This window comes from Tachypleus tridentatus, chromosome 4 (genome assembly GCF_004210375.1).
Source record: "Tachypleus tridentatus isolate NWPU-2018 chromosome 4, ASM421037v1, whole genome shotgun sequence".
NCBI lineage: Eukaryota > Metazoa > Arthropoda > Merostomata > Xiphosura > Limulidae > Tachypleus > Tachypleus tridentatus.
The window spans coordinates 7,192,386-7,219,057 of record NC_134828.1 but is presented as its reverse complement, the minus strand read 5'-3'; the positions used below and the strand labels follow the sequence as shown (position 1 = coordinate 7,219,057).

The 26,672-nt window shown below is 32.2% G+C and overlaps 1 protein-coding gene across 1 annotated transcript in view; it reads left to right on the top strand.

Annotated features, from left to right (window-relative positions):
- The window catches only part of LOC143250007 (serine/threonine-protein kinase PLK2-like), a 41,373-nt gene that overhangs the window by 2,116 nt on the left and 12,585 nt on the right, over positions 1-26,672 (top strand). The window contains exons 2-9 of the mRNA XM_076500641.1: positions 442-551; positions 10,757-10,974; positions 12,033-12,128; positions 13,536-13,811; positions 15,766-15,871; positions 23,574-23,678; positions 23,768-23,834; positions 24,476-24,550. Coding sequence (XP_076356756.1) covers positions 442-551; positions 10,757-10,974; positions 12,033-12,128; positions 13,536-13,811; positions 15,766-15,871; positions 23,574-23,678; positions 23,768-23,834; positions 24,476-24,550 — 1,053 coding nt within the window. The remainder of the gene's footprint in view (positions 1-441; positions 552-10,756; positions 10,975-12,032; positions 12,129-13,535; positions 13,812-15,765; positions 15,872-23,573; positions 23,679-23,767; positions 23,835-24,475; positions 24,551-26,672) is intronic.

Sequence of the window (26,672 nt, the reverse complement as noted above, 5' to 3'; positions counted from 1 at the left end):
TAGTATACTCATATTTGTCACATGTAACTTTTTTCAGCATAGTGTGTGTGTGTGTGTGTATTTTCTAATGAAATCTAAGTTTCATCTTGCTATTGTCTGATTACAAGTTGTTTTTACAGGAAAAATTTAAGAAATAAAATGTTTTACCAAATAAAGTAAACAATAAACACTTCATTTAATAAGCACTTCATTTAATAAACACTTTTTTTCCATTTTCCTGATTTGATTGGTAATTATTATTAATGTTTGCTCATTCATTTTATTTGTATCTCATATTGAGTTATTGTCATTTAACATTTAGTATCTTTTGCAGAAAAGGATTTTTGGTAAGTCATTTTTTATTATGCATGATAAGAAAATATCTGTTGACATGTTTTTAGCCAATCACAAATTGTATGTAACAATGTCACAACATAGACCTTGTTTGTTTTAGATTCTAAGGGGAAGTTGAAGTACATAGCTTACTAGAGCACAAAAATATCGTCCGTTTCCATGGTTGTTTTGAAGATGAGAAACACATTTATATACTGCTTGAGAACTGTCCAAGAAAGGTAACATAATTTTTTAGTTATGTTTGTTGTCATAACAACCTCTTTGAATAACCAATCAATGTAAATGGATAATTTTTTCACATAAGAATGATGATGACTTGTGTAACATTTTATTGTGTAGGCTCATTTTTTTTATTTTTTGTGCTTTCTTGGCTAGAGAGGTACACTGACTGGCTGCTTGATTAGGGTTTCCACTTAATATTAGGTTGGATCATTTGTTGCTGAAATTTTGATTCAGTGTCAAAAAACAACTAAGGTGCTTGAAATATGTCTTGTTTGACAGCAACGTGCCTCGTATGACTAAGAGTTTGAACAGGATTGTTTCCTGGATATTAAGGAAATAAATCATAGCAGATGAAATTAATGTTAAAGTTCATTCCAGAATCATTCATTATGATTCGTGTCCAATGATTATAGTGGCTAATAATGTGACTGATCGCTGTCTTACAGTGTTAGACAACAGTAAACACCAGGGATTGATTCAGTGTTATCTATAAAGAACCTTTTTTCATCAGTTTTGAAATCCAGAATTATGAATAGGCCTGATCAAAGGAAGCATTTAGATCTACTCTGGATGTTATTTATTCTTCTGATTAAACCAAATATCTCCTTCCATCTAAACAAGAATTTCTGTACATTAAGACTCCTTGCATCAGTAGGGTTAAAGGTCAAGTGTTTGTGACTCTTTTCCATGTTTCTACTGTCAGTTCTGAAAAGGGTTTTGGGTGATTCATGAGATCTTACATGTGTCCAATCATTCCTGGTCAATGGTCTGAATTCAAACCATTATTAAAGACATATTTTACAGCTGACCAATATTCAGGTTGTTTGATGATTGTCATGTGACATAATGTTCCTCACATGGTATGATTGAAGACTGTTGAATCCTTATAGTACTTGACTGAACCAGTTAATCAGCTCATAGTCTGTTGTGTTGCATATAACAAACTTATCCAACCACCTTTTGGTCTGTTACCAGAAACTGACAGTCACAATTGTTCAGTACAAGACACTTTCACTGTTGATTGGTACTGTTACTGAACTTTGATGCCAAGTGACTTTAAACAAATGTTAAACAAACACCCTATAGTTTACTCCTTTTTAAAAGTTACAAATTCATGCTTGTGTCCATTGTTCTGTAAACTGATAGTAATCTAACCATATTTCTACATGAAATACACTCTTTCTCTCAGTAGACATATCACATGAGCACACTTGCACATGCAAGTATTTAAAGTGTGTTTGTAGCATGAGTTTGATAAAGTGACCCATCAGTGTAGACATGTTTTTTAAAAGTGTTTCATATTAAAGACAAACCTCTTACTAGAACTTAAGTAATGCAGTAATTAATAGATTTAATCCTATAAAAACTTTGAACAGGTAATTTTTAAAATGACTTACTTTCATTGACCTTAACAGTTTCAAACCCACACTTTAAGTTCGTTGTGCTTTTGAAATATGAAGGTTTTGTATCTTACACATCATGTCTCAGAAATGAAATAAATTTGACTTGCAAGTAAACTTCACTCATCATGATAAGTGATATTCAACATGAGTTAAGCTGACTTGCAAAATTGACCGATGTGCATCACTGTAACCTTCGTGTGTACAACTACACAATTTAGTTTCTCTAGAAGTTATGTAGATTAATAAAAATTTCAATTTAGTTAATTAACTTCGTGTGACAACTGAATTTGTGTTTTAGAAAAGTTGTAAAAAGAAGATAGTTAAGTAACAAATTAGTACATCAAAATCAGTTCTGTTGAAATGAATCAAAAGAATGAATCAGAAGATAGTTAAGTAACAAATAAGTACATCAAAATCAGTTCTATTGAAATGAATCAAAAGAATGAATCAGAAGATAGCTAAGTAACAAATAAGTACACAAAATCAGTTCTGTTGAAATGAATCAAAAGAATGAATCAGAAGATAGTTAAGTAACAAATAAGTACATCAAAATCAGTTCTGTTGAAATGAATCAAAAGAATGAATCAGAAGATAGTTAAGTACAAATAAGTACATCAAAATCAGTTCTGTTGAAATGAATCAAAAGAATGAATCCGAAGATAGTTAAGTAACAAATAAGTACATCAAAATCAGTTCTGTTGAAATGAATCAAAAGAATGAATCAGAAGATAGTTAAGTAACAAATAAGTACATCAAAATCAGTTCTGTTGAAATTAATCAAAAGTATCTTGTGCACTATTTTATTAAAATTTACTAAAAAAAAGAGAAAAAGTTTTGATTTTAAACCAACCAATAATATAGAATATGAGACAAAGTCTTCTGAACTATTTTATTTTAAACCAACCAGTAATATAGAATATGAGACAAAGTCTTCTGAACTATTTTATTTTAAACCAACCAGTAATATAGAATATGAGACAGTCTTCTGAACTATTTTATTTTAAACCAACCAGTAATATAGAATATGAGACAAAGTTTTCTGAAATATTTTATTTTAAACCAACCAATAATATAGGATATGAGACAAAGTTTTCTGAAATATTTTATTTTAAACCAACCAATAATATAGAATATGAGACAGTCTTCTGAACTATTTTATTTTAAACCAACCAGTAATATAGGATATGAGACAAAGTCTTCTGAACTATTTTATTTTAAACCAACCAGTAATATAGAATATGAGACAGTCTTCTGAACTATTTTATTTTAAACCAACCAGTAATATAGAATATGAGACAAAGTCTTCTGAAATATTTTATTTTAAACCAACCAATAATATAGGGTATGAGACAGTCTTCTGAAATATTTTATTTTAAACCAACCAATAATATAGAATATGAGACAAAGTCTTCTGAACTATTTTATTTTAAACCAACCAATAATATAGAATATGAGACAAAGTCTTCTGAACTATTTTTTTTTAAACCAACCAGTAATATAGGATATGAGACAGTCTTCTGAACTATTTTATTTTAAACCAACCAGTAATATAGAATATGAGACAAAGTCTTCTGAACTATTTTATTTTAAACCAACCAGTAATATAGGATATGAGACAAAGTCTTCTGAAATATTTTATTTTAAACCAACCAATAATATAGAATATGAGACAAAGTCTTCTGAACTATTTTATTTTAAACCAACCAGTAATATAGAATATGAGACAAAGTCTTCTGAACTATTTTATTTTAAAGCAACCAGTAATATGGAATATGAGACAAAGTCTTCTGAACTATTTTATTTTAAACCAACCAGTAATATAGGATATGAGACAAAGTCTTCTGAACTATTTTATTTTAAACCAACCAGTAATATAGGATATAAGACAAAGTCTTCTGAACTGTTTTATTTTAAACCAACCAGTAATATAGGATATGAGACAAAGTCTTCTGAACTATTTTATTTTAAAGCAACCAGTAATATGGAATATGAGACAAAGTCTTCTGAACTGTTTTATTTTAAACCAACCAGTAACATCGGATATGAGACAAAGTCTTCTGAACTATTGTATTTTAAACCAACCAGTAATATAGAATATGAGACAAAGTCTTCTGAAATATTTTATTTTAAACCAACCAGTAATATAGAATATGAGACAAAGTCTTCTGAACTATTTTATTTTAAACCAACCAGTAATATAGGATATGAGACAGTCTTCTGGACTATTTTATTTTAAACCAACCAGTAATATAGGATATGAGACAAAGTTTTCTGAAATATTTTATTTTAAACCAACCAATAATATAGAATATGAGACAAAGTCTTCTGAACTATTTTATTTTAAACCAACCAGTAATATAGAATATGAGACAAAGTCTTCTGAACTATTTTATTTTAAAGCAACCAGTAATATGGAATATGAGACAAAGTCTTCCAAACTATTTTATTTTAAACCAACCAGTAATATAGGATATGAGACAAAGTCTTCTGAACTATTTTATTTTAAACCAACCAATAATATAGAATATGAGACAAAGTCTTCTGAACTATTTTATTTTAAACCAACCAGTAACATCGGATATGAGACAAAGTCTTCTGAACTATTGTATTTTAAACCAACCAGTAATATAGAATATGAGACAAAGTCTTTTGAACTGTTTTATTTTAAACCAACCAGTAATATAGGATATGAGACAAAGTTTTCTGAAATATTTTATTTTAAACCAACCAGTAACATAGAATATGAGACAAAGTCTTCTGAACTATTTTATTTTAAACCAACCAGTAATATAGGATATGAGACAAAGTCTTCTGAACTATTTTATTTTAAACCAACCAGTAATATAGAATATGAGACAAAGTCTTCTGAAATATTTTATTTTAAACCAACCAATAATATAGGGTATGAGACAGTCTTCTGAAATATTTTATTTTAAACCAACCAATAATATAGAATATGAGACAAAGTCTTCTGAACTATTTTATTTTAAACCAACCAATAATATAGAATATGAGACAAAGTCTTCTGAACTATTTTTTTTTAAACCAACCAGTAATATAGGATATGAGACAGTCTTCTGAACTATTTTATTTTAAACCAACCAGTAATATAGAATATGAGACAAAGTCTTCTGAACTATTTTATTTTAAACCAACCAGTAATATAGGATATGAGACAAAGTCTTCTGAAATATTTTATTTTAAACCAACCAATAATATAGAATATGAGACAAAGTCTTCTGAACTATTTTATTTTAAACCAACCAGTAATATAGAATATGAGACAAAGTCTTCTGAACTATTTTATTTTAAAGCAACCAGTAATATGGAATATGAGACAAAGTCTTCTGAACTATTTTATTTTAAACCAACCAGTAATATAGGATATGAGACAAAGTCTTCTGAACTATTTTATTTTAAACCAACCAGTAATATAGGATATGAGACAAAGTCTTCTGAACTGTTTTATTTTAAACCAACCAGTAATATAGGATATGAGACAAAGTTTTCTGAACTATTGTATTTTAAACCAACCAGTAATATAGAATATGAGACAAAGTCTTCTGAACTGTTTTATTTTAAACCAACCAGTAACATCGGATATGAGACAAAGTCTTCTGAACTATTGTATTTTAAACCAACCAGTAATATAGAATATGAGACAAAGTCTTCTGAAATATTTTATTTTAAACCAACCAGTAATATAGAATATGAGACAAAGTCTTCTGAACTATTTTATTTTAAACCAACCAGTAATATAGGATATGAGACAGTCTTCTGGACTATTTTATTTTAAACCAACCAGTAATATAGGATATGAGACAAAGTCTTCTGAACTATTTTATTTTAAACCAACCAGTAATATAGAATATGAGACAGTCTTCTGAACTATTTTATTTTAAACCAACCAGTAATATAGAATATGAGACAAAGTCTTCTGAAATATTTTATTTTAAACCAACCAATAATATAGGGTATGAGACAGTCTTCTGAAATATTTTATTTTAAACCAACCAATAATATAGAATATGAGACAAAGTCTTCTGAACTATTTTATTTTAAACCAACCAATAATATAGAATATGAGACAAAGTCTTCTGAACTATTTTTTTTTAAACCAACCAGTAATATAGGATATGAGACAGTCTTCTGAACTATTTTATTTTAAACCAACCAGTAATATAGAATATGAGACAAAGTCTTCTGAACTATTTTATTTTAAACCAACCAGTAATATAGGATATGAGACAAAGTCTTCTGAAATATTTTATTTTAAACCAACCAATAATATAGAATATGAGACAAAGTCTTCTGAACTATTTTATTTTAAACCAACCAGTAATATAGAATATGAGACAAAGTCTTCTGAACTATTTTATTTTAAAGCAACCAGTAATATGGAATATGAGACAAAGTCTTCTGAACTATTTTATTTTAAACCAACCAGTAATATAGGATATGAGACAAAGTCTTCTGAACTATTTTATTTTAAACCAACCAGTAATATAGGATATAAGACAAAGTCTTCTGAACTGTTTTATTTTAAACCAACCAGTAATATAGGATATGAGACAAAGTTTTCTGAACTATTGTATTTTAAACCAACCAGTAATATAGAATATGTGACAAAGTCTTCTGAACTGTTTTATTTTAAACCAACCAGTAACATCGGATATGAGACAAAGTCTTCTGAACTATTGTATTTTAAACCAACCAGTAATATAGAATATGAGACAAAGTCTTCTGAAATATTTTATTTTAAACCAACCAGTAATATAGAATATGAGACAAAGTCTTCTGAACTATTTTATTTTAAACCAACCAGTAATATAGGATATGAGACAGTCTTCTGGACTATTTTATTTTAAACCAACCAGTAATATAGGATATGAGACAAAGTTTTCTGAAATATTTTATTTTAAACCAACCAATAATATAGAATATGAGACAAAGTCTTCTGAACTATTTTATTTTAAACCAACCAGTAATATAGAATATGAGACAAAGTCTTCTGAACTATTTTATTTTAAAGCAACCAGTAATATGGAATATGAGACAAAGTCTTCTGAACTATTTTATTTTAAACCAACCAGTAATATAGGATATGAGACAAAGTCTTCTGAACTATTTTATTTTAAACCAACCAATAATATAGAATATGAGACAAAGTCTTCTGAACTATTTTATTTTAAACCAACCAGTAACATCGGATATGAGACAAAGTCTTCTGAACTATTGTATTTTAAACCAACCAGTAATATAGAATATGAGACAAAGTCTTTTGAACTGTTTTATTTTAAACCAACCAGTAATATAGGATATGAGACAAAGTTTTCTGAAATATTTTATTTTAAACCAACCAGTAACATAGAATATGAGACAAAGTCTTCTGAACTATTTTATTTTAAACCAACCAGTAATATAGGATATGAGACAAAGTCTTCTGAACTATTTTATTTTAAACCAACCAGTAATATAGAATATGAGACAAAGTCTTCTGAAATATTTTATTTTAAACCAACCAATAATATAGGGTATGAGACAGTCTTCTGAAATATTTTATTTTAAACCAACCAATAATATAGAATATGAGACAAAGTCTTCTGAACTATTTTATTTTAAACCAACCAATAATATAGAATATGAGACAAAGTCTTCTGAACTATTTTTTTTTTAAACCAACCAGTAATATAGGATATGAGACAGTCTTCTGAACTATTTTATTTTAAACCAACCAGTAATATAGAATATGAGACAAAGTCTTCTGAACTATTTTATTTTAAACCAACCAGTAATATAGGATATGAGACAAAGTCTTCTGAAATATTTTATTTTAAACCAACCAATAATATAGAATATGAGACAAAGTCTTCTGAACTATTTTATTTTAAACCAACCAGTAATATAGAATATGAGACAAAGTCTTCTGAACTATTTTATTTTAAAGCAACCAGTAATATGGAATATGAGACAAAGTCTTCTGAACTATTTTATTTTAAACCAACCAGTAATATAGGATATGAGACAAAGTCTTCTGAACTATTTTATTTTAAACCAACCAGTAATATAGGATATGAGACAAAGTCTTCTGAACTGTTTTATTTTAAACCAACCAGTAATATAGGATATGAGACAAAGTTTTCTGAACTATTGTATTTTAAACCAACCAGTAATATAGAATATGAGACAAAGTCTTCTGAACTGTTTTATTTTAAACCAACCAGTAACATAGGATATGAGACAAAGTCTTCTGAACTATTGTATTTTAAACCAACCAGTAATATAGAATATGAGACAAAGTCTTCTGAAATATTTTATTTTAAACCAACCAGTAATATAGAATATGAGACAAAGTCTTCTGAACTATTTTATTTTAAACCAACCAGTAATATAGGATATGAGACAGTCTTCTGGACTATTTTATTTTAAACCAACCAGTAATATAGGATATGAGACAAAGTTTTCTGAAATATTTTATTTTAAACCAACCAATAATATAGAATATGAGACAAAGTCTTCTGAACTATTTTATTTTAAACCAACCAGTAATATAGAATATGAGACAAAGTCTTCTGAACTATTTTATTTTAAAGCAACCAGTAATATGGAATATGAGACAAAGTCTTCCGAACTATTTTACTTTAAACCAACCAGTAATATAGGATATGAGACAAAGTCTTCTGAACTATTTTATTTTAAACCAACCAATAATATAGAATATGAGACAAAGTCTTCTGAACTATTTTATTTTAAACCAACCAGTAACATCGGATATGAGACAAAGTCTTCTGAACTATTGTATTTTAAACCAACCAGTAATATAGAATATGAGACAAAGTCTTTTGAACTGTTTTATTTTAAACCAACCAGTAATATAGGATATGAGACAAAGTCTTTTGAACTATTTTATTTTAAACCAACCAGTAATATAGGATATGAGACAAAGTCTTCTGAACTATTTTATTTTAAACCAACCAGTAATATAGGATATGAGACAGTCTTCTGAACTATTTTATTTTAAACCAACCAGTAATATAGAATATGAGACAAAGTCTTCTGAACTATTTTATTTTAAACCAACCAATAATATAGAATATGAGACAAAGTCTTCTGAACTATTTTATTTTAAACCAACCAGTAATATAGAATATGAGACAAAGTCTTCTGAACTATTTTATTTTAAAGCAACCAGTAATATGGAATATGAGACAAAGTCTTCTGAAATATTTTATTTTAAACCAACCAATAATATAGAATATGAGACAAAGTCTTCTGAACTATTTTATTTTAAACCAACCAGTAATATAGGATATGAGACAAAGTCTTCTGAAATATTTTATTTTAAACCAACCAGTAATATAGGATATGAGACAAAGTCTTCTGAACTGTTTTATTTTAAACCAACCAGTAATATAGGATATGAGACAAAGTTTTCTGAACTATTGTATTTTAAACCAACCAGTAATATAGAATATGAGACAAAGTCTTCTGAACTGTTTTATTTTAAACCAACCAGTAACATCGGATATGAGACAAAGTCTTCTGAACTATTGTATTTTAAACCAACCAGTAATATAGAATATGAGACACAGTCTTCTGAAATATTTTATTTTAAACCAAACAGTAATATAGAATATGAGACAAAGTCTTCTGAACTATTTTATTTTAAACCAACCAGTAATATAGGATATGAGACAGTCTTCTGGACTATTTTATTTTAAACCAACCAGTAATATAGGATATGAGACAAAGTTTTCTGAAATATTTTATTTTAAACCAACCAATAATATAGAATATGAGACAAAGTCTTCTGAACTATTTTATTTTAAACCAACCAGTAATATAGGATATGAGACAAAGTCTTCTGAACTATTTTATTTTAAACCAACCAATAATATAGAATATGAGACAAAGTCTTCTGAACTATTTTATTTTAAACCAACCAGTAACATCGGATATGAGACAAAGTCTTCTGAACTATTGTATTTTAAACCAACCAGTAATATAGAATATGAGACAAAGTCTTTTGAACTGTTTTATTTTAAACCAACCAGTAATATAGGATAGGAGACAAAGTTTTCTGAAATATTTTATTTTAAACCAACCAGTAACATAGAATATGAGACAAAGTCTTCTGAACTATTTTATTTTAAACCAACCAGTAATATAGGATATGAGACAAAGTCTTCTGAACTATTTTATTTTAAACCAACCAGTAATATAGGATATGAGACAAAGTCTTCTGAACTATTTTATTTTAAACCAACCAGTAATATAGGATATGAGACAAAGTCTTCTGAAATATTTTATTTTAAACCAACCAGTAATATAGGATTTATTGAACTATGTAAGAAGTAAACTTTTGGAGGAATAATGGAAAGAAAACTGTTTACTGTGTATTTTATTTCAAATATTAACATATATTATTGCAAATATTCTGTAATAGAAATTAATTTTTGTGTGTGTTTGTTAAATTTCAAGACATAATGCTGATGGAGGATGCACATATGTATAAACAATGAGGGATTTTTGTGCTTTGGTTTTTTTACTATGAGGTAATTATACTCCATAGTTTTGTATTTTCTGAATCTTTGTTTAGTGGGTCTGATTGTTTTGGGAATACCACAGAATAGTAAGGTGGGGGAAATTTTAGTTCATGATCAAGGATATTGGCTTTGTGAAGGATTTAATTTATATTGACTGATTTTAGTGTTACAGGTATGTGAATTTTGTCATCAGTTTTTATTAATAATATCCATCATTGTTAGGTACATTTAAAACCAAACTTTCTTATTTAGTCCTTAGCTCATGTTTTAAAGAAAAGGAAAGTATTGACAGAGCACGAAGTCAGGTATTATATTCATCAACTGGTTGAAGGAGTTGGCTACATTCATAGTTGTGGAGTTATACACAGAGACCTGAAACTCGGAAACATGCTCCTCAGTGACAATATGGAAGTAAAGATTGGAGATTTTGGATTGGCCAGCCACATAGTTACAGAAGGTTGCAGAAAAAGGTAAGCCTGATATCAGTGTTTCTAGCTAGCTTGTTTCAAAAGTCTTATATTCATGTTATCTTCAAATTCTGTCTCAATTCCTATATTTGGTATATCAGAGGAAGATGCTGTTTGTTTTTACATTAAGTTTAAATATCTAACTTTAATGTCTAGTAAGTAATGCTCTTGATGTTTGTACTGTTGGAATATCATGTATACAGGAACATTTAACCTCGACCATATTATGTGCTCGTTTATTATTACTTATTGACTGTGTGTGTTTTGGGTGTCTTTTTTTCCAAGCTGTTTAATGTATGTTTAACTATTTGATGATTTTGGGGAAAAAAATATATTTTTGAAATATCAAATGACTACATAAAAAAACAGCTTGTTGGACTTGAATTAATCAATTTATTGTTCAGTTTACAAATATTAAATACATGCTTAATTATCCATATCACATGTTGTTGTTGTGATTTGTTTTGTTAAAAGGTTTTGGAAGCTTGTCATACAGTAGAACCTCTGACATTAAGGGCATCCTTCCAACTGTATCCAAATACATTCTATAACAAGGTGCCTTAATATAAAAGATGAGCCATGCAAAGCTGGATACCATATTGACTGTACTAACTTTCTAAATTTTAAGGCCCCCAATTTTTTTTGGTGTGTGCAGGACATGGGTGTTGGTGAGCTGCATGTTGTCATGATGTGGAGCTTTGTCAGCAGGGAGTCTTGGGGTTTAGCTGTGTCTTTATTATTGGTCACAGATGGAGCTTTGTCAGCAGGGAGTCTTGGGGGGTTAGCTGTGTCTTTATTATTGGTCACAGATTGAGCTTTGTCAGCAGGGAGTCTTGGGGGGTTATCTGTGACTTTTTTTTTTATTATTGGTCACAGATTCTCACAATAATTTTCTTCAAAATATGAACTGCTAAAATGTCACTTGTATTTTCTGCATTTATTTTACTGTCAACAATGACAATGCTTTAATTTGTCTGTTCAAACAGTATCTTTAACATATGTTTATCATCAGTGAATTATCCTTCAACTTGCTTTTCAAGTTAGTTTCTGTTTTATAATAGATCTGTTTGTGGAACACCCAACTACATTGCCCCTGAAGTTCTTAGTATGGAGGGACATGGTAAAGAAGCAGATATCTGGGCAATAGGCTGTATCATGTGAGTTTCAACTTTCTTCAAGTGTATTTAAACCTGTTTAGAAAACTACTGGTATATTATGGATTGTTCTTTAAGCAGTATGTGTGAAAAAACAAAGACAGTTAATCCAGAATACACACTGGATTATTATGGATTGTTCATTAAGCAGTATGTGTGAAAATACAAACACAGTTAATCCAGAATACACACTGGATTATTATGGATTATTCATTAAGCAGTATGTGTGAAAATACAAACACAGTTAATCCAGAATACACACTGGATTATTATGGATTGTTCATTAAGCAGTATGTGTGAAAAAACAAAGACAGTTAATCCAGAATACACACTGGATTTTGTAAAAACTAATTCTTCTAAGTTACCTAGTAACTTTTAGTAAGCATTTTTGAACTTATTAAATTAATTTCTGTTATCTATAGTTAATATAACTGCAGATATAGAAGTTTACAGGTACTTTAGAAATTTAAAGATCTTGAGTACATCAGACTGTGGACTTTTTATACCCATATGTATGGATCAGTTTATGGCATGATGGACCTCTTTTCAGTTTGTTACATAGAACCAACTTCACTGTTGTAATGTAGGATTATGTAAATCACCAGTTTTTAATATTAACATTCATTTTAATGATTGTGTACATTCTCTTCTAGAAGAATACAGTGGGTACTAACCAAAAATAAGAAATAATGTGCTTATTAAAGACATTAACTCTACTATATATATAACAGGTTGGTGAGTCAAGATGGGTTTGATTTGCTATTTGATAGCTCTGTAACCAAACAGAATTAAAGTTATAGCTTACCTGAGCAATGATGATTTTATAATGAGTAAAATTACATCAAATGTCATAGTTATTGTAGGGTTAGTAAATAAAATAGACATGACGGAATGCCAAGACAAAATATGTCACATTTCTTACACTAGGGGAATTTAGGATTTTTAACAAAGTATTGTCTTATAAAACTAAAAACTTACAATTTATATATTTTTAAAATATGGATTATTAGCTATGATTTTATGCTATACTTATTTGGTATAACTTAAAATAGTTTCATGAAACTTTGAATGTAAGACTTTGTGACTAAATGACACCTGGACAGAGAAGTTTGACACTTGTGTGACACAAAATTGAGATGTGTCCTGTTTAAAATAGTTTATTACTGCAAACCATCACTTTTATTACACCTTGTTGAATGTGCTCACAGAGTTTTGAAAGAATGATGATTTTTAATGGTCCAATACAGATTTCCAGTGAAGAAGAGTGCATAATGGCATTTCAACTGTAGTTTAAAACACTGCTTGTGAAGATTTTGCCTAGTATTGGAGCTTGTGAGTTTGGCTGAGCTACAACACATAATATGATCTACATCCAATGTATAATTGATCATATTTTTGTGTGTGTATTAGGTATGCTATGCTGGTAGGACATCCTCCTTTTGAGACAACAACACTGAATGAAACATATTCACGTATCAGTAATAATACATACTGTGTGCCTTCGAATGTATCTGAAAGTGCTCATACGTTAATCTTCAGATTGTTGAAAAGTAGGCCCGCAGACAGACCTGACATCGCTGGAATTCTTCAAGATGAGTTCTTCCGTTCTGGTTTTATGCCAACAACACTTCCCCCATCATGTTGCTCAAGCCCCCCCAAGTTTCCTGCAACGAATTTCATTCCCAGGTAAATAAAGAGCAGAAGATACTGTTTTATTTTTCGTGTGTTTTTTTTTATCTGTTTAATGTAACTGAAGATTAAATTGTATTATAAGGAACTTAAATTACTCTTGAAGTGCTAGGACTAAACACAGAGCTGAATCTTTTAGTTTATCTTTTATATCTATGAAAGGCAGTCTGTACACATCTAGGAACAAAAGCGAAAGTGGTATATCAAATATCAACTTTAAATCATCATGCCTCATGATAAATACCTCTCTGTGTGTAATTACAAGTACAAAAATTAAAAGGGGGAGCTACACTATACAAAAAGTTCAATTTTGAAACAAATACTCACCCCTACACACACTTTAGTTATCTTCCTCAGTTCTTCTGCATATTTTGCCAGGGAAATTTGCATCTTAATAACCTTCTGAGAAGTCCCACCTAATTTGATGTTATTTCATCTAAACTCGTGTCAGTGCATGTTGTGGTCATGCATTAAAAGCTCTCCACCACTAGGAAGGTAGTAACATCTCTGTGCACATTGATTCCTTCATATATTAGTATACACTAATCTTCATTAATATCCTTAGCTCTGTATTGGCCACATGCATTTAAATTTCTTGCTTCTGTGTTAAACTTAATGAAATTTGCTTTGATTGTATATTCTTTAGCTTTTGTTTCAAAAGATTTAATATTTTAATGTAACATCTCAAATAAGGCTATTTTGTACTAAGTTATAAGTACAGGTTGTTGTTTGCACTTGGGTCTTTTTCCTTTTGTGGTTTTTGTAGACCCATTAATTGTGAAGGCTATAACAGCTCTTAGTCACTATGTGGACTAGCACACATTTCATGTGATTTTCACCTTTGTCTCATTGGCTAAATTCCTTTCTCCTTGGTCAGGAGTGGTCTGTTAAACAATGTCTTTGCTTCGATGACCTTCTACCATTCGTTAAAAGACCGTAACATTTCTATCTCTTACTGGATTTCATTCTCGGGTATTATTGTTCTCTTTTGCTTGTGTTCTTTGTTAAGTTTAGTTTATAATTCTGTGACCCGTGAATCTTGGGTTCAGCTATTTTTCTTTGCTTGTTATTTGAGATATGTTTCTTTTCTATAATAGCTTCTTTCTTATGACAGATACCTTGTACTCCCATGTCTGCAGCCACTTTTGTCAAGGTTTGTTGATATGTTTCCCTTTCTTTCCCTGTCACTGATAATTACGGTTAGACTTGCTCACCTTCATAAACAGTCAGTACTAAATTATGTTAAATTAGTTCATCTGAATACAGTCAGCTCAGAATTATGGTTGGGCTAGTTCACCTTAATAAACAGTTAATACTAAATTTTTGTTAGGCTGGTTCACCTTATTAAACCTTTTTATTTTTTATGAACCTTTAAGCTTATGTTGTGCAATCTCTACATAGTAAATCAGATGTATTTTGTGCAATCTCTACATAGTAAATCAGATGTATTTTGTGCAATCTCTACATAGTAAATCAGATGTATTTTGTGCAATCTCTACATAGTAAATCAGATGTATTTTGTGCAATCTCTACATAGTAAATCAGATGTATTTTGTGCAATGTCTACATAGTAAACCAGATGTATTTTGTGCAATGTCTACATAGTAAATCAGATGTATTTTGTGCAATCTCTACATAGTAAACCAGATGTATTCAACATTATATACTTTCACTGAAGGAGAAAAATTTGAAATGTTTTAATATCTGTCTCTGGTTACCTAAAACTCTTGTCATGGTTGTTTAATATTTAGACATTTTATCTTAATATATTTTATTTAAGATTATGTCCAAAAATATCGAACAGTGGAACACCCTCCCAGTAAATACCAGTGTATTTATTCTCATCATTCTACATTTTGACCTTGAAAGGTAGTCAGCTGATTAACACTATTTGTAATTACTGTGTAGAGAGTTTTGTAATATGAGTATACAAATTGGTTGAATTTTTCAGGTTTTGTTTAGATGAGTGCGATAGTTTTAACCAAGATTTGAAGCAGATTACGCATGCTGTATCAACGTTACGGGTACACGGTCAGGTTAAAACTGGAGAGGAACTGGTAAGATCAGTGAAATTATGTTACCGTCTGTCTAGTATTACTCCTGTTATGTGGTTGTACATTTTTAACCTTACATTAATTTGAAAATGTTAGGTATACAAGATTTGTGAAGCAATGCTGAAGTTGATTTAGGAAGAATATTATGGAAAGTATGAACAGTAATTTATTGAAGTGTGCTTAAATATATCGGTAGAAGAAACAGTATTGATGAGCTGAGTTTGATAACCTCTAGATCTAATTATGTAAGTAGTAGTAGAACTCTGTATTGTGTAATTGGAAAGCTGTATTTGAATCCATACTGTGCTATTCCTCCGTACTTTAGGCTGTGGGATTATAAGAGTGGTAGTTAATCTCACAGTATCAATGGTAGATTCTTCCTAAAGGTTGCTTTCCTCTCTGTTTGTGGCTACTACTATTGTTGAAAATTAGGGATAACTGCAGGTAGCTTTTAATAGTAGTTTTGTTGTAAATACGAAGGAGGTATGCATTCTATGTAATATTCAGAACAATGTTTTGACCTTCTAAGGTCATCTTCAGGATGACAAAGATGACCTAAGAAGTTTGAAATGTTGTTCTGTACTTTATTTTAATTAAAGTATTAATAACTATAGCAGCTGTCTTGAGAATACATTTTTACTTCAAGTGGGTTTTAATCATCACAAAATAGAGAAAGAATTGTTAAAGAATTTGAAAGTCCTTAAGATATTGGAAAAGGATGATCTGTCATCATTATGTTTGACAAAAACATCATTTGTGTCCTAATTTATTGATGAAGAACTTTAAATCAAAATGGTAACTCATCTTTATACACAGAGAACAGCTGTATCTTTAGTGCATATCAGGTTGGCATGCTATTATTATTGAGCTAACTCTCACATCATGTGACATTAGCCCTCCACCAATAGTTGGGCAACACAACTTCCGTGCATAGTGTAACTCCCTCTATACTTGAGATAACTTTAGCCATTTCCTTGGCACTGTCTAGAATGTAAGTGTTTTAAACTTTTTAAATCAATCATGTGAAATTTGTGGAGGTCAATAAAAACATAAAATTAATTTCACTGGTTTATTTTATTTCTAAAAAAGCCAGACAGTGTTTTTTTTGTCTCGTTACCCATTATAACTTCTCAAGTGGTAGTAATTTCACCTTTGTCCCATCATTGTGACATTATTCTTAACACAGGACCTGAGTCTTTGTGACTTCTGGGGCTCATTGTCTGTGGTAGATATGACAACCATTGTTACACCTGTGTGAGTTATTTCATGTACACTGAGCTTCCTTTTCCCATTCACCTGACTGACTTTCCTTCTTCCCATATTTAGTCAGGATGATGGTTGTTTGACCTGTTATTTGTCTGGCCACAGTTTACTCTAGATATGTTTTATTTGTATCTTCACTTTCCTGTTCTTTTCCTTTGTGTTATTTGTATCTTCATATTTTTACCTGTTTCTTATCTCACAGTTTTGTGTGGAGGGTATCTTTTCTCCCCAGTAATTTTTTTTGGATGAAATTTCTTCAAATTTCAGACACCTCATTCAACATTCCAGTCATCTCATTCTACTGTCTGGTTCGTTGGTTTGTTGGTTTGACATTTTATGGCACAAAGCAACTAAGCTATAAGTGCCTCTACGCTCTGTTGGGCTGAGCCTTCACCATTTCACTTGTGTGATGGAATGTGTTATCCTTTGAGTTATGTTTCTGTATTTGTCCTGTACAAACAGTTCCTTTATATTTTGAATTTTATCTTCTAACACTTATTCTTTTGAACCATATTCACACACCTCTTTTAGTAATAATTGCTGAACTGCTGGTATCTTTCTTCATATTTGTTTTCCTGGTTTTACAACTCCTTTCTCCTCTCTTAAGGTTTCTGGCAGCTCGACTATGGCAACACCTAAGTGAACATTTCCTTTCTACCCACTGACTGGACCTTTGTTAGACTGGGGGAGGTTGTGCATCTCTGAACATTTACATATTTCATGTTGTGTGGGCTGCAGTGGAGTATTCACTCCACATATTCATCCTTTATCTTTTCATTATCTGTTACCCATTTGTCGATTTCTTCCATGTTGTTGATTGATTGGTCAGGATTCACTCCACTTCTACCACAATTGTTCCTAATTTCAATCGTCTAAACGGTATCTATTTTAGTACTCTCTGCTTCCATATGTTGGACCTATTAATTTTGTTTTCTCCAATCAAGTTTGTCTCCTGGCAAGTCGTGTCTTAGGGCTGTAAACGTGGTAACGGTTTGCTTCTCTTGTTTGAACATGGTTCTACTCACGATGTGGTCTCTCCACCCTCTGGTTTTGTTGTGTTTCTTCTCATTTGGGTATGCTTCATCACTTCCTTTGCTACTCTCAGCTTTGTGTTTACCTTCTTCTGGTCATCTTTTATTTATCCTTTTGCCATATTGGCCAGTGACTTCCGATAAGACTGATCTTTCTTTTTTCTGGGTACTTCTCCTATCTTGTCCTTACTTTGATATTTAACATTTCTTTATTGTTTTGTTGGTGGCACATTTTTGGCAGACACAACCTTGATTTTCTCTGCTCCTTCATTTGACGTCTTAGCTTATTTTTCATCTTGTCAATTCCTGCACTCTTTCTCCTATTATATTTCACTTTCTCTCTCCTGTGGGTGTTGTCCCTCCATTTTCATGTGATGGTTTTCTCCGATTATATTTCACTTTCTCTCTCCTGTGGGTGTTGTCCCTCCATTTTCATGTGATGGTTTTCTCCGATTATATTTCACTTTCTCTCTCCTGTGGGTGTTGTCCCTCCATTTTCATGTGATGGTTTTCTCCGATTATATTTCACTTTCTCTCTCCTGTGGGTGTTGTCCCTCCATTTTCATGTGATGGTTTTCTCCGATTATATTTCACACTTCTCTCTCCTGTGTTGTTCCTCCATTTTCATGTGATGGTTTTTTCCTATTATATTTCACTTTCTCTCTCCCGTGGGTGTTGTCCCTCCATTTTCATGTGATGGTTTTCTCCAATTATTCTTCACTTTATCTCTCCCATGGGTGTTGTCCCCTCATTTTCATGTGATGGTTGATTTCTATTATATTTCACTTCTCTCTCCTGTGGGTGTTGTCCCTCCATTTTCATGTGATGGTTTCTCCAGTATATTTCACTTTCTCTCTCCTGTGGGTGTTGTCCCTCCATTTTCATGTGATGGTTTTCTCCGATTATATTTCACTTTCTCTCTCCTGTGGGTGTTGTTCCTCCATTTTCATGTGATGGTTTTTTCCTATTATATTTCACTTTCTCTCTCCCGTGGGTGTTGTCCCTCCATTTTCATGTGATGGTTTTCTCCAATTATTCTTCACTTTATCTCTCCCATGGGTGTTGTCCCCTCATTTTCATGTGATGGTTGATTTCTATTATATTTCACTTTCTCTCTCCCGTAGGTGTTGTCCCTCCATTTTCATGTGATGGTTTTCTCCGAGTATATTTCACTTTCTCTCTCCTGTGGGTGTTGTCCCTTCATTTTCATGTGATGATTTTCTCCTATTATATTTCACTTTCTCCCGTGCGTGTTGTCCCTCCATTTTTTCAGTTAATTTCCTGCATCGCTTGGCTCTTCAGTTGTTTGTTCTTTCTCTCTTCATATTCTTGTTACTCTTTATCTCTGTTTCTTTATCAGTTGTGTCTGGTTAATTAGCATTGGTCCATCTGCCATTACCTTCCTCTAGGCCATCCTACTGTAGGTCACCTTTTGCCCTTTTTCAACACGATTACTTGACCATGTATTATTGGTTTTCTACTCTTTCTGATTTTTGGGCAAGGTCCTTCTCTAGGTCTCTTCAATACAAATTTTCCCCATTTCTTCTTCAAGTAGAACGTAAGAGACTTTTGTTGCTACTAGTTCCTTGTTGCAGGGAAGTGGACCTTGAAAAAGATATCACTGGTTGGTCTTAGCACAATATAATGAAAAGTAAGGATGTAGTGCCATTGTTTATGCATTATGGGTCATCCCTTAAATAACTTTGGCACCCTTCCTGTAGTCAGAGTTTGTCTATTAGAGTTGAGGTAAGTATACATCATACATCCAGATCAAGTCCTCACCATACTGTTCACTTTAGTGCTGGTGCTTGGTTGGGAGGTAAGTATTACACCACACATCCAGATCAAGTCCTCACCATACTGTATACTTTAGTGTAGGTGCTTGGTTTGGAGGTAGGTATACACTACACATCCAGATCAAGTCCTCACCATACTGTCTACTTTAGTGCTGGTGCTTGGTTTGGAGGTAGGTATACACCACACATCCAGATCAAGTCCTCACCATACTGTCTACTTTAGTGCTGGTGCTTGGTTTGGAGGTAGGTATACACTACACATCCAGATCAAGTCCTCACCATACTGTCTACTTTAGTGCTGGTGCTTGGTTTGGAGGTAGGTATACACTACACATCCAGATCAAGTCCTCACCATACTGTCTACTTTAGTGCTGGTGCTTGGTTTGGAGGTAGGTATACACCACACATCCAGATCAAGTCCTCACCATACTGTCTACTTTAGTGCTGGTGCTTGGTTTGGAGGTAGGTATACACCACACATCCAGATCAAGTCCTCACCACACTGTCTACTTTAGTGCTGGTGCTTGGTTTGGAGGTAGGTATATACCACACATCCAGATCAAGTCCTCACCACACTGTCTACTTTAGTGTAGGTGCTTGGTTTGGAGGTAAGTGTACACCACACATCCAGATCAAGTCCTCACCACACTGTTTACTTTAGTGCTGGTGCTTGGTTGGGAGGTAAGTATTACACTACACATCCTGATCAAGTCCTCACCATACTGTTTACTTTAGTGTAGGTACTTGGTTGGGAGGTAAGTATTACACCACACATCCAGATCAAGTCCTCACCATACTGTATACTTTAGTGCTGGTGCTTGGTTTGGAGGTAGGTATACACTACACATCCAGATCAAGTCCTCACCATACTGTCTACTTTAGTGCTGGTGTTTGGTTTGGAGGTAAGTGTACACCACACATCCAGATCAAGTCCTCACCACACTGTCTACTTTAGTGCTGGTGCTTGGTTTGGAGGTAGGTATACACCACACATCCAGATCAAGTCCTCACCACACTGTCTACTTTAGTGTAGGTGCTTGGTTTGGAGGTAAGTGTACACCACACATCCAGATCAAGTCCTCACCATACTGTCTACTTTAGTGCTGGTGCTTGGTTTGGAGGTAGGTACACACCACACATCCAGATCAAGTCCTCACCATACTGTCTACTTTAGTGCTGGTGTTTGGTTTGGAGGTAAGTATACACCACACATCCAGATCAAGTCCTCGCCATACTGTCTACTTTAGTGCTGGTGCTTGGTTTGGAGGTAAGTATACACCACACATCCAGATCAAGTCCTCGCCATACTGTCTACTTTAGTGTAGGTACTTGGTTGGGAGGTAGGTATACACAACACATCCAGATCAAGTCCTCACCATACTGTCTACTTTAGTGCTGGTGTTTGGTTTGGAGGTAAGTATACACCACACATCCAGATCAAGTCCTCACCATACTGTCTACTTTAGTGTAGGTGCTTGGTTGGGAGGTAGGTATACACCACACATCCAGATCAAGTCCTCACCATACTGTCTACTTTAGTGCTGGTGTTTGGTTTGGAGGTAAGTATACACCACACATCCAGATCAAGTCCTCACCATACTGTCTACTTTAGTGCTGGTGCTTGGTTTGGAGGTAAGTATTACACCACACATTCTGATCAAGTCCTCACCATACTGTTTACTTTAGTGTAGGTACTTGGTTTGGAGGTAGGTATACACCACACATCCAGATCAAGTCCTCGCCATACTGTCTACTTTAGTGCTGGTGCTTGGTTTGGAGGTAAGTGTACACCACACATCCAGATCAAGTCCTCACCACACTGTCTACTTTAGTGCTGGTGCTTGGTTTGGAGGTAGGTATACACCACACATCCAGATCAAGTCCTCGCCACACTGTCTACTTTATTGCTGGTGCTTGGTTTGGAGGTAAGTGTACACCACACATCCAGATCAAGTTCTCACCATACTGTCTACTTTAGTGCTGGTGCTTGGTTTGGAGGTAAGTATACACCACACATCCAGATCAAGTCCTCACCATACTGTCTACTTTATTGCTGGTGCTTGGTTGGGAGGTAGGTATACACCACACATCCAGATCAAGTCCTCACCATACTGTATACTTTAGTGCTGGTGCTTGGTTGGGAGGTAGGTATTACGCCACACATACAGATCAAGTCCTCACCATACTGTTTACTTTACTTGACTGGTTGTGTGTGTGTTCCACCATCACTACAGCAGATGGGGCTTATTCACCTCTTCCACGTTTACTTTCTATCAAAGGGTATATCCTGGTTGAGACAAAATGCAGTCTCCCATGGGTGTGCTCTGTGGAGCCCTTGCCATTGGATGTCACAATGCATGGAGTTTACCTTCAGGCATTTTGTTAAGGGAGATCATTTAGGTTTCAGTTCTACACCAAATGAACTTGGGATTCTAGCTGATCTGTGTGCAGAATTGAGGTCTCATCTCCAGTTAACATTTGAAATTGTATTTCCTATTGATACACATTTGTCCATTCCTGGTGCACTGATTTACTTGAAGGTGAATGAAGTTATTTTAAGTGCAAGTGATGAGGGGAAGCTACTAAATATGGAGGTTGTGTGCTACGTCACATGGATATGTCAGGAGTTAACTGATAGTTATAGACATGCAAGTCTCATGGGGAGATACACAAGGAATGTGGCTACTTTGTATATAGAAGTATCTGTTGGAAATACTTTTCTTCAGATTACATAAATTTTAAGTTTAGAAGGTACATATGCTTGTTCCACAATTTTAAGATTGACCTGTTTTTGTAGGGGTTTCTAACGTTTCCCTATCTCAGAATCTCCCCCTGCAGAGAGGTATTACACATACATACCAGTTGTTAATAGTGAAAAGCAAGAGTTACATTTGGTATTAAACCTTGACTCGATTGTGTCCACCCAACAAGATTTACAAAAGGAAATGTTAGTTATCAAGGTAAATATGTATGTGTGTAAAATAGACAAAAGGAGTCCATAAGAATGCTTTATTTCACACTTAATTTTTAAAACATTTCCCAGCAGCTTATGATACATGGGATGTTGATAACTGTGTATTTTTCTAAATTGTGTAGCACCATTTGTTTAAGGTTTCTATTTAGATATTCTTGTGATGATAGGTAGTTTCTGATATAATGTTATTTTTTTTAATGAGGTGACAAACCCTGGGTAATAGCCATGCCAAGGTCAGATGTTAATAATATTAATGTAATGTTCTGAAGTTCATTTGTATGGAAAGGAATTTAGTTTCGATCAGGTGAAACTATAAACAAGATTATTATTTGTGAAACTGTTGATCAGACAGTTAGAATGATATCTTAGTGATTGAAATAGTGTCGACAGTTCTTCAATTTGGGACTTTGGAAAGTTCATAGATGTCTTGAGAGAAGTTCACATGCATCGCTGGTTTAATGTCAGAACTCTATTGTATTTTATTTCTGACTGAAATAACAAAGTGCTTAATTAGATTATTAAAAAGTGAATTATGGAGTGAAGAAAAAACGTTATAAAAATAATTTGTAAATGTTTCAAATGTTTGTTTAGTGCTACCTTTGACCAGAACTGTGCTTTAATTGAATTTTTCTTTATTCCAGCCGTCTGCAAAAGGTCTTCATTTAACAAAGAAAAACATTCTAAGAAAGATGACTTTACCTCCAATTTTAAGTCTAAACTGGAAAGTTTACTGTGCTCTGAAAAAAGTACGATATCATTTGTTTAAACTTATAAATTAAAACTTGTAATGAAATTTAAGAAAACTTGTAAAGTTGGTACTTTATCTTCTCCTTAGTTATCTTTACAAACACTGAGAGAAAGTAGCAAAAAAAAAACATCTCCAGCAGATAATTTTGTTATGAGTATATGTTTTCCATTTTGTTCTCTTCAAGCTAAGTTTCAGAAAGTAGGTTATGAATTAGTCGATTGCTGCAGGATCTACTCAGTTTTATTAGAGCTGTGAAAATAATTTATTTTAAATTCATGTAGTAACCGTGAAAAGTTATTTAGTGATAAGTTTTCAAGATAAGAAAGTTTGCAACTAATTAAATTTATAGACATTAACTTGGAAAATGAATGGTTCTAAATTCAGCATTTGCACTCAGTCCACTTTTGTCTTTCATTTTAATCTACTACAAAGAAAAAATTTCTCAATTTTTAGTTCACAATTATGTTCTTTGATTTAAAATAAATTTGTTATTTAATAATCTGGTAGTTATAGTTATAGTAGATCAACTGACAAATTATCTATGAATGTAATTTTATCGGTGATGTACTTTGATTTGTATGTATTAGCATAAGTTATACCCTTTTTGTTTATAAATGATTTATGTTCTTATATCATTTCTGTTCCTTGCCACTCATAATAATAGAAACTGTACCACACAAGATGTTCACTTGTTGATACAAGTGTCATTTGTGTCTCTAATCATTATTTTTTTGTACTGGTATTTTTCCCATAAATTATACTACCTGATTTTAAAATGTTTTGTTTTTCTTGCAGATAAAATGAAAGATACATACACATCGGAATCTCTTTATATCATCCTTCTCTCTTGTCTGGAAAATATGCCTCAAGGTATGAGTAAAATTAGCTTTGAAATAAATTCCTTCTCATGTGAGTCAAAGGCTTCTCAGAATTTTCAATGGATTTGTTCTACTGTTTTTCATAAATAATTCTACTGACCATTGTTATGGATAGTGATCCTACAACACCATTAATTAGTAACACATTTTTTATAACTAGACCTTTATTACTGACTAGTTTTTATTTTATGTTTCAGACACTAATCTGCTACAGTTGTCAGGGAAGGACTATATTTATTTGTCAGTAGTGGCTGGGATTTAATCTTGGGCTTTTATGGAACATCTGGTGTGTTATTCATGGGGCTTTTCCTAGTAGAATTTTAAAATATCCTGAAAATAGACATTCTGTGTTTCAGTTTTGATGACACATTTATAATACTGGCATACACAACATATGAGATTCCAGAATTCACAAATCACCTGAACAGACAACATTCTGCAATGTAATTCACAGTAAACATTGAATAAAGATAGAATTACATTTCTTGGTGTGACCATTACCATGACCCTAATCATATACCGTGTAGAACATCCTCACAAGTGGAAAGATAGCATTGTATCACTGTATAGTTTCCAGAATGAACAGAATCTGTAGACTGAAGAATCTAAGAAGAACATGTTATTGGAATCTTCTTTATCGACAGAAGATAAATACAGTGAAATCTGATGTGGACAAGTCATTAGGACTTCCAACTTACAATCAGATAGTCATAGGTTTGAATCCATGTCTCAATAAATGTGTTCAGCTTTTCTACTATTGGGGCATTATAATGTGATGGTAAATCCCACTATTCATTGATAAAAAAGTAGCCCAAGTACTGGTGGTGGGTAGTGATGACTAGTTGCCTTCTCTCTGGTCTTTCAGTGCTAAATTAGGGACTGCTAGTACAGATAACCCTTGTAGCTTTGTGTGAAATTCAAAAATATACTGAAACAAATATCAAGAATAAAGAGGAAGGTAATTACAGACATACATCAATAATTCCCATAAGGTGGAGGTTTCTCTGAAGATATATATAGAGGATATATAAACATTAAGTCAGAAATGTATGCAGAATCTACAACACAATATAATCACAGTTAGTACTGTTACTTATTATAATATATTTTTGACATGCCTCCAATTTATTATGTTATATATTACAGTTTGAAATAGCTGAAACTGAGTAAATCATAAGTTGAATTTAGAAATTAAGTATATGTTAAGTATATATATATGTTTATATATTTATGAGATTTTCCAACAAGATTGATATACATAGATTTCTTTCTTAACACAAATATATTTTAATATACAAACAATAATACAATTTATAATAATGGTTATTACAAATAATGATTTATATTCAAAAGTTTTACAAACTTACAATACCTTGTCTTTATCTGGTCTAAAAGTGAATATTTTATCGATGGTTTGTGATGGTGAATTAATTCTGTGTTGATATTATTACACTTAATGGGCAGCTAACTCGCTTTTCACTGATCTCATGAGCATTTCATAACTGATGTTATGCGTTTGTAGAAATATTAATATCTGATGGTAATCCACTGAACTTAAATGGTTTATAGTGTTCAAAATCTATAAACATTCCTGGTAAAAATAATTCTGCTGTTTCCTGATTAATTAGCAGTTAATAACAGTTATAGCTCCTGAGATTTACAGTGTACAAACTGCATTGAATTAACAATATATGCTGTCTCTCCACGTGTTGTGATCTTTAAAAAGTGTTAGGTGTTATTCTCAGAAGTTCAGTTGGAAACAATACTGGTAGCTACAGTATTGTGTTAGGTGTTATTCTCAGAAGTTCAGTTGGAAACAATACTGGTAGCTACAGTATTGTGTTAGGTGTTATTCTCAGAAGTTCAGTTGGTAACAATACTGGTAGCTACAGTATTGTGTTAGGTATTATTCTCAGAAGTTCAGTTGGTAACAATACTGGTAGCTACAGTATTTACATACAAACCTCATACATTATTGATTCTTACACTCAACCTTTTACAAATTTAGTGAATAGGTGGGAATTTTACAATACATATTTGACTGTATGACTTATGTGCATTTCAAAATGTGCATATTGATCTGATACAAACATTGGTATCAAAATAAATATACA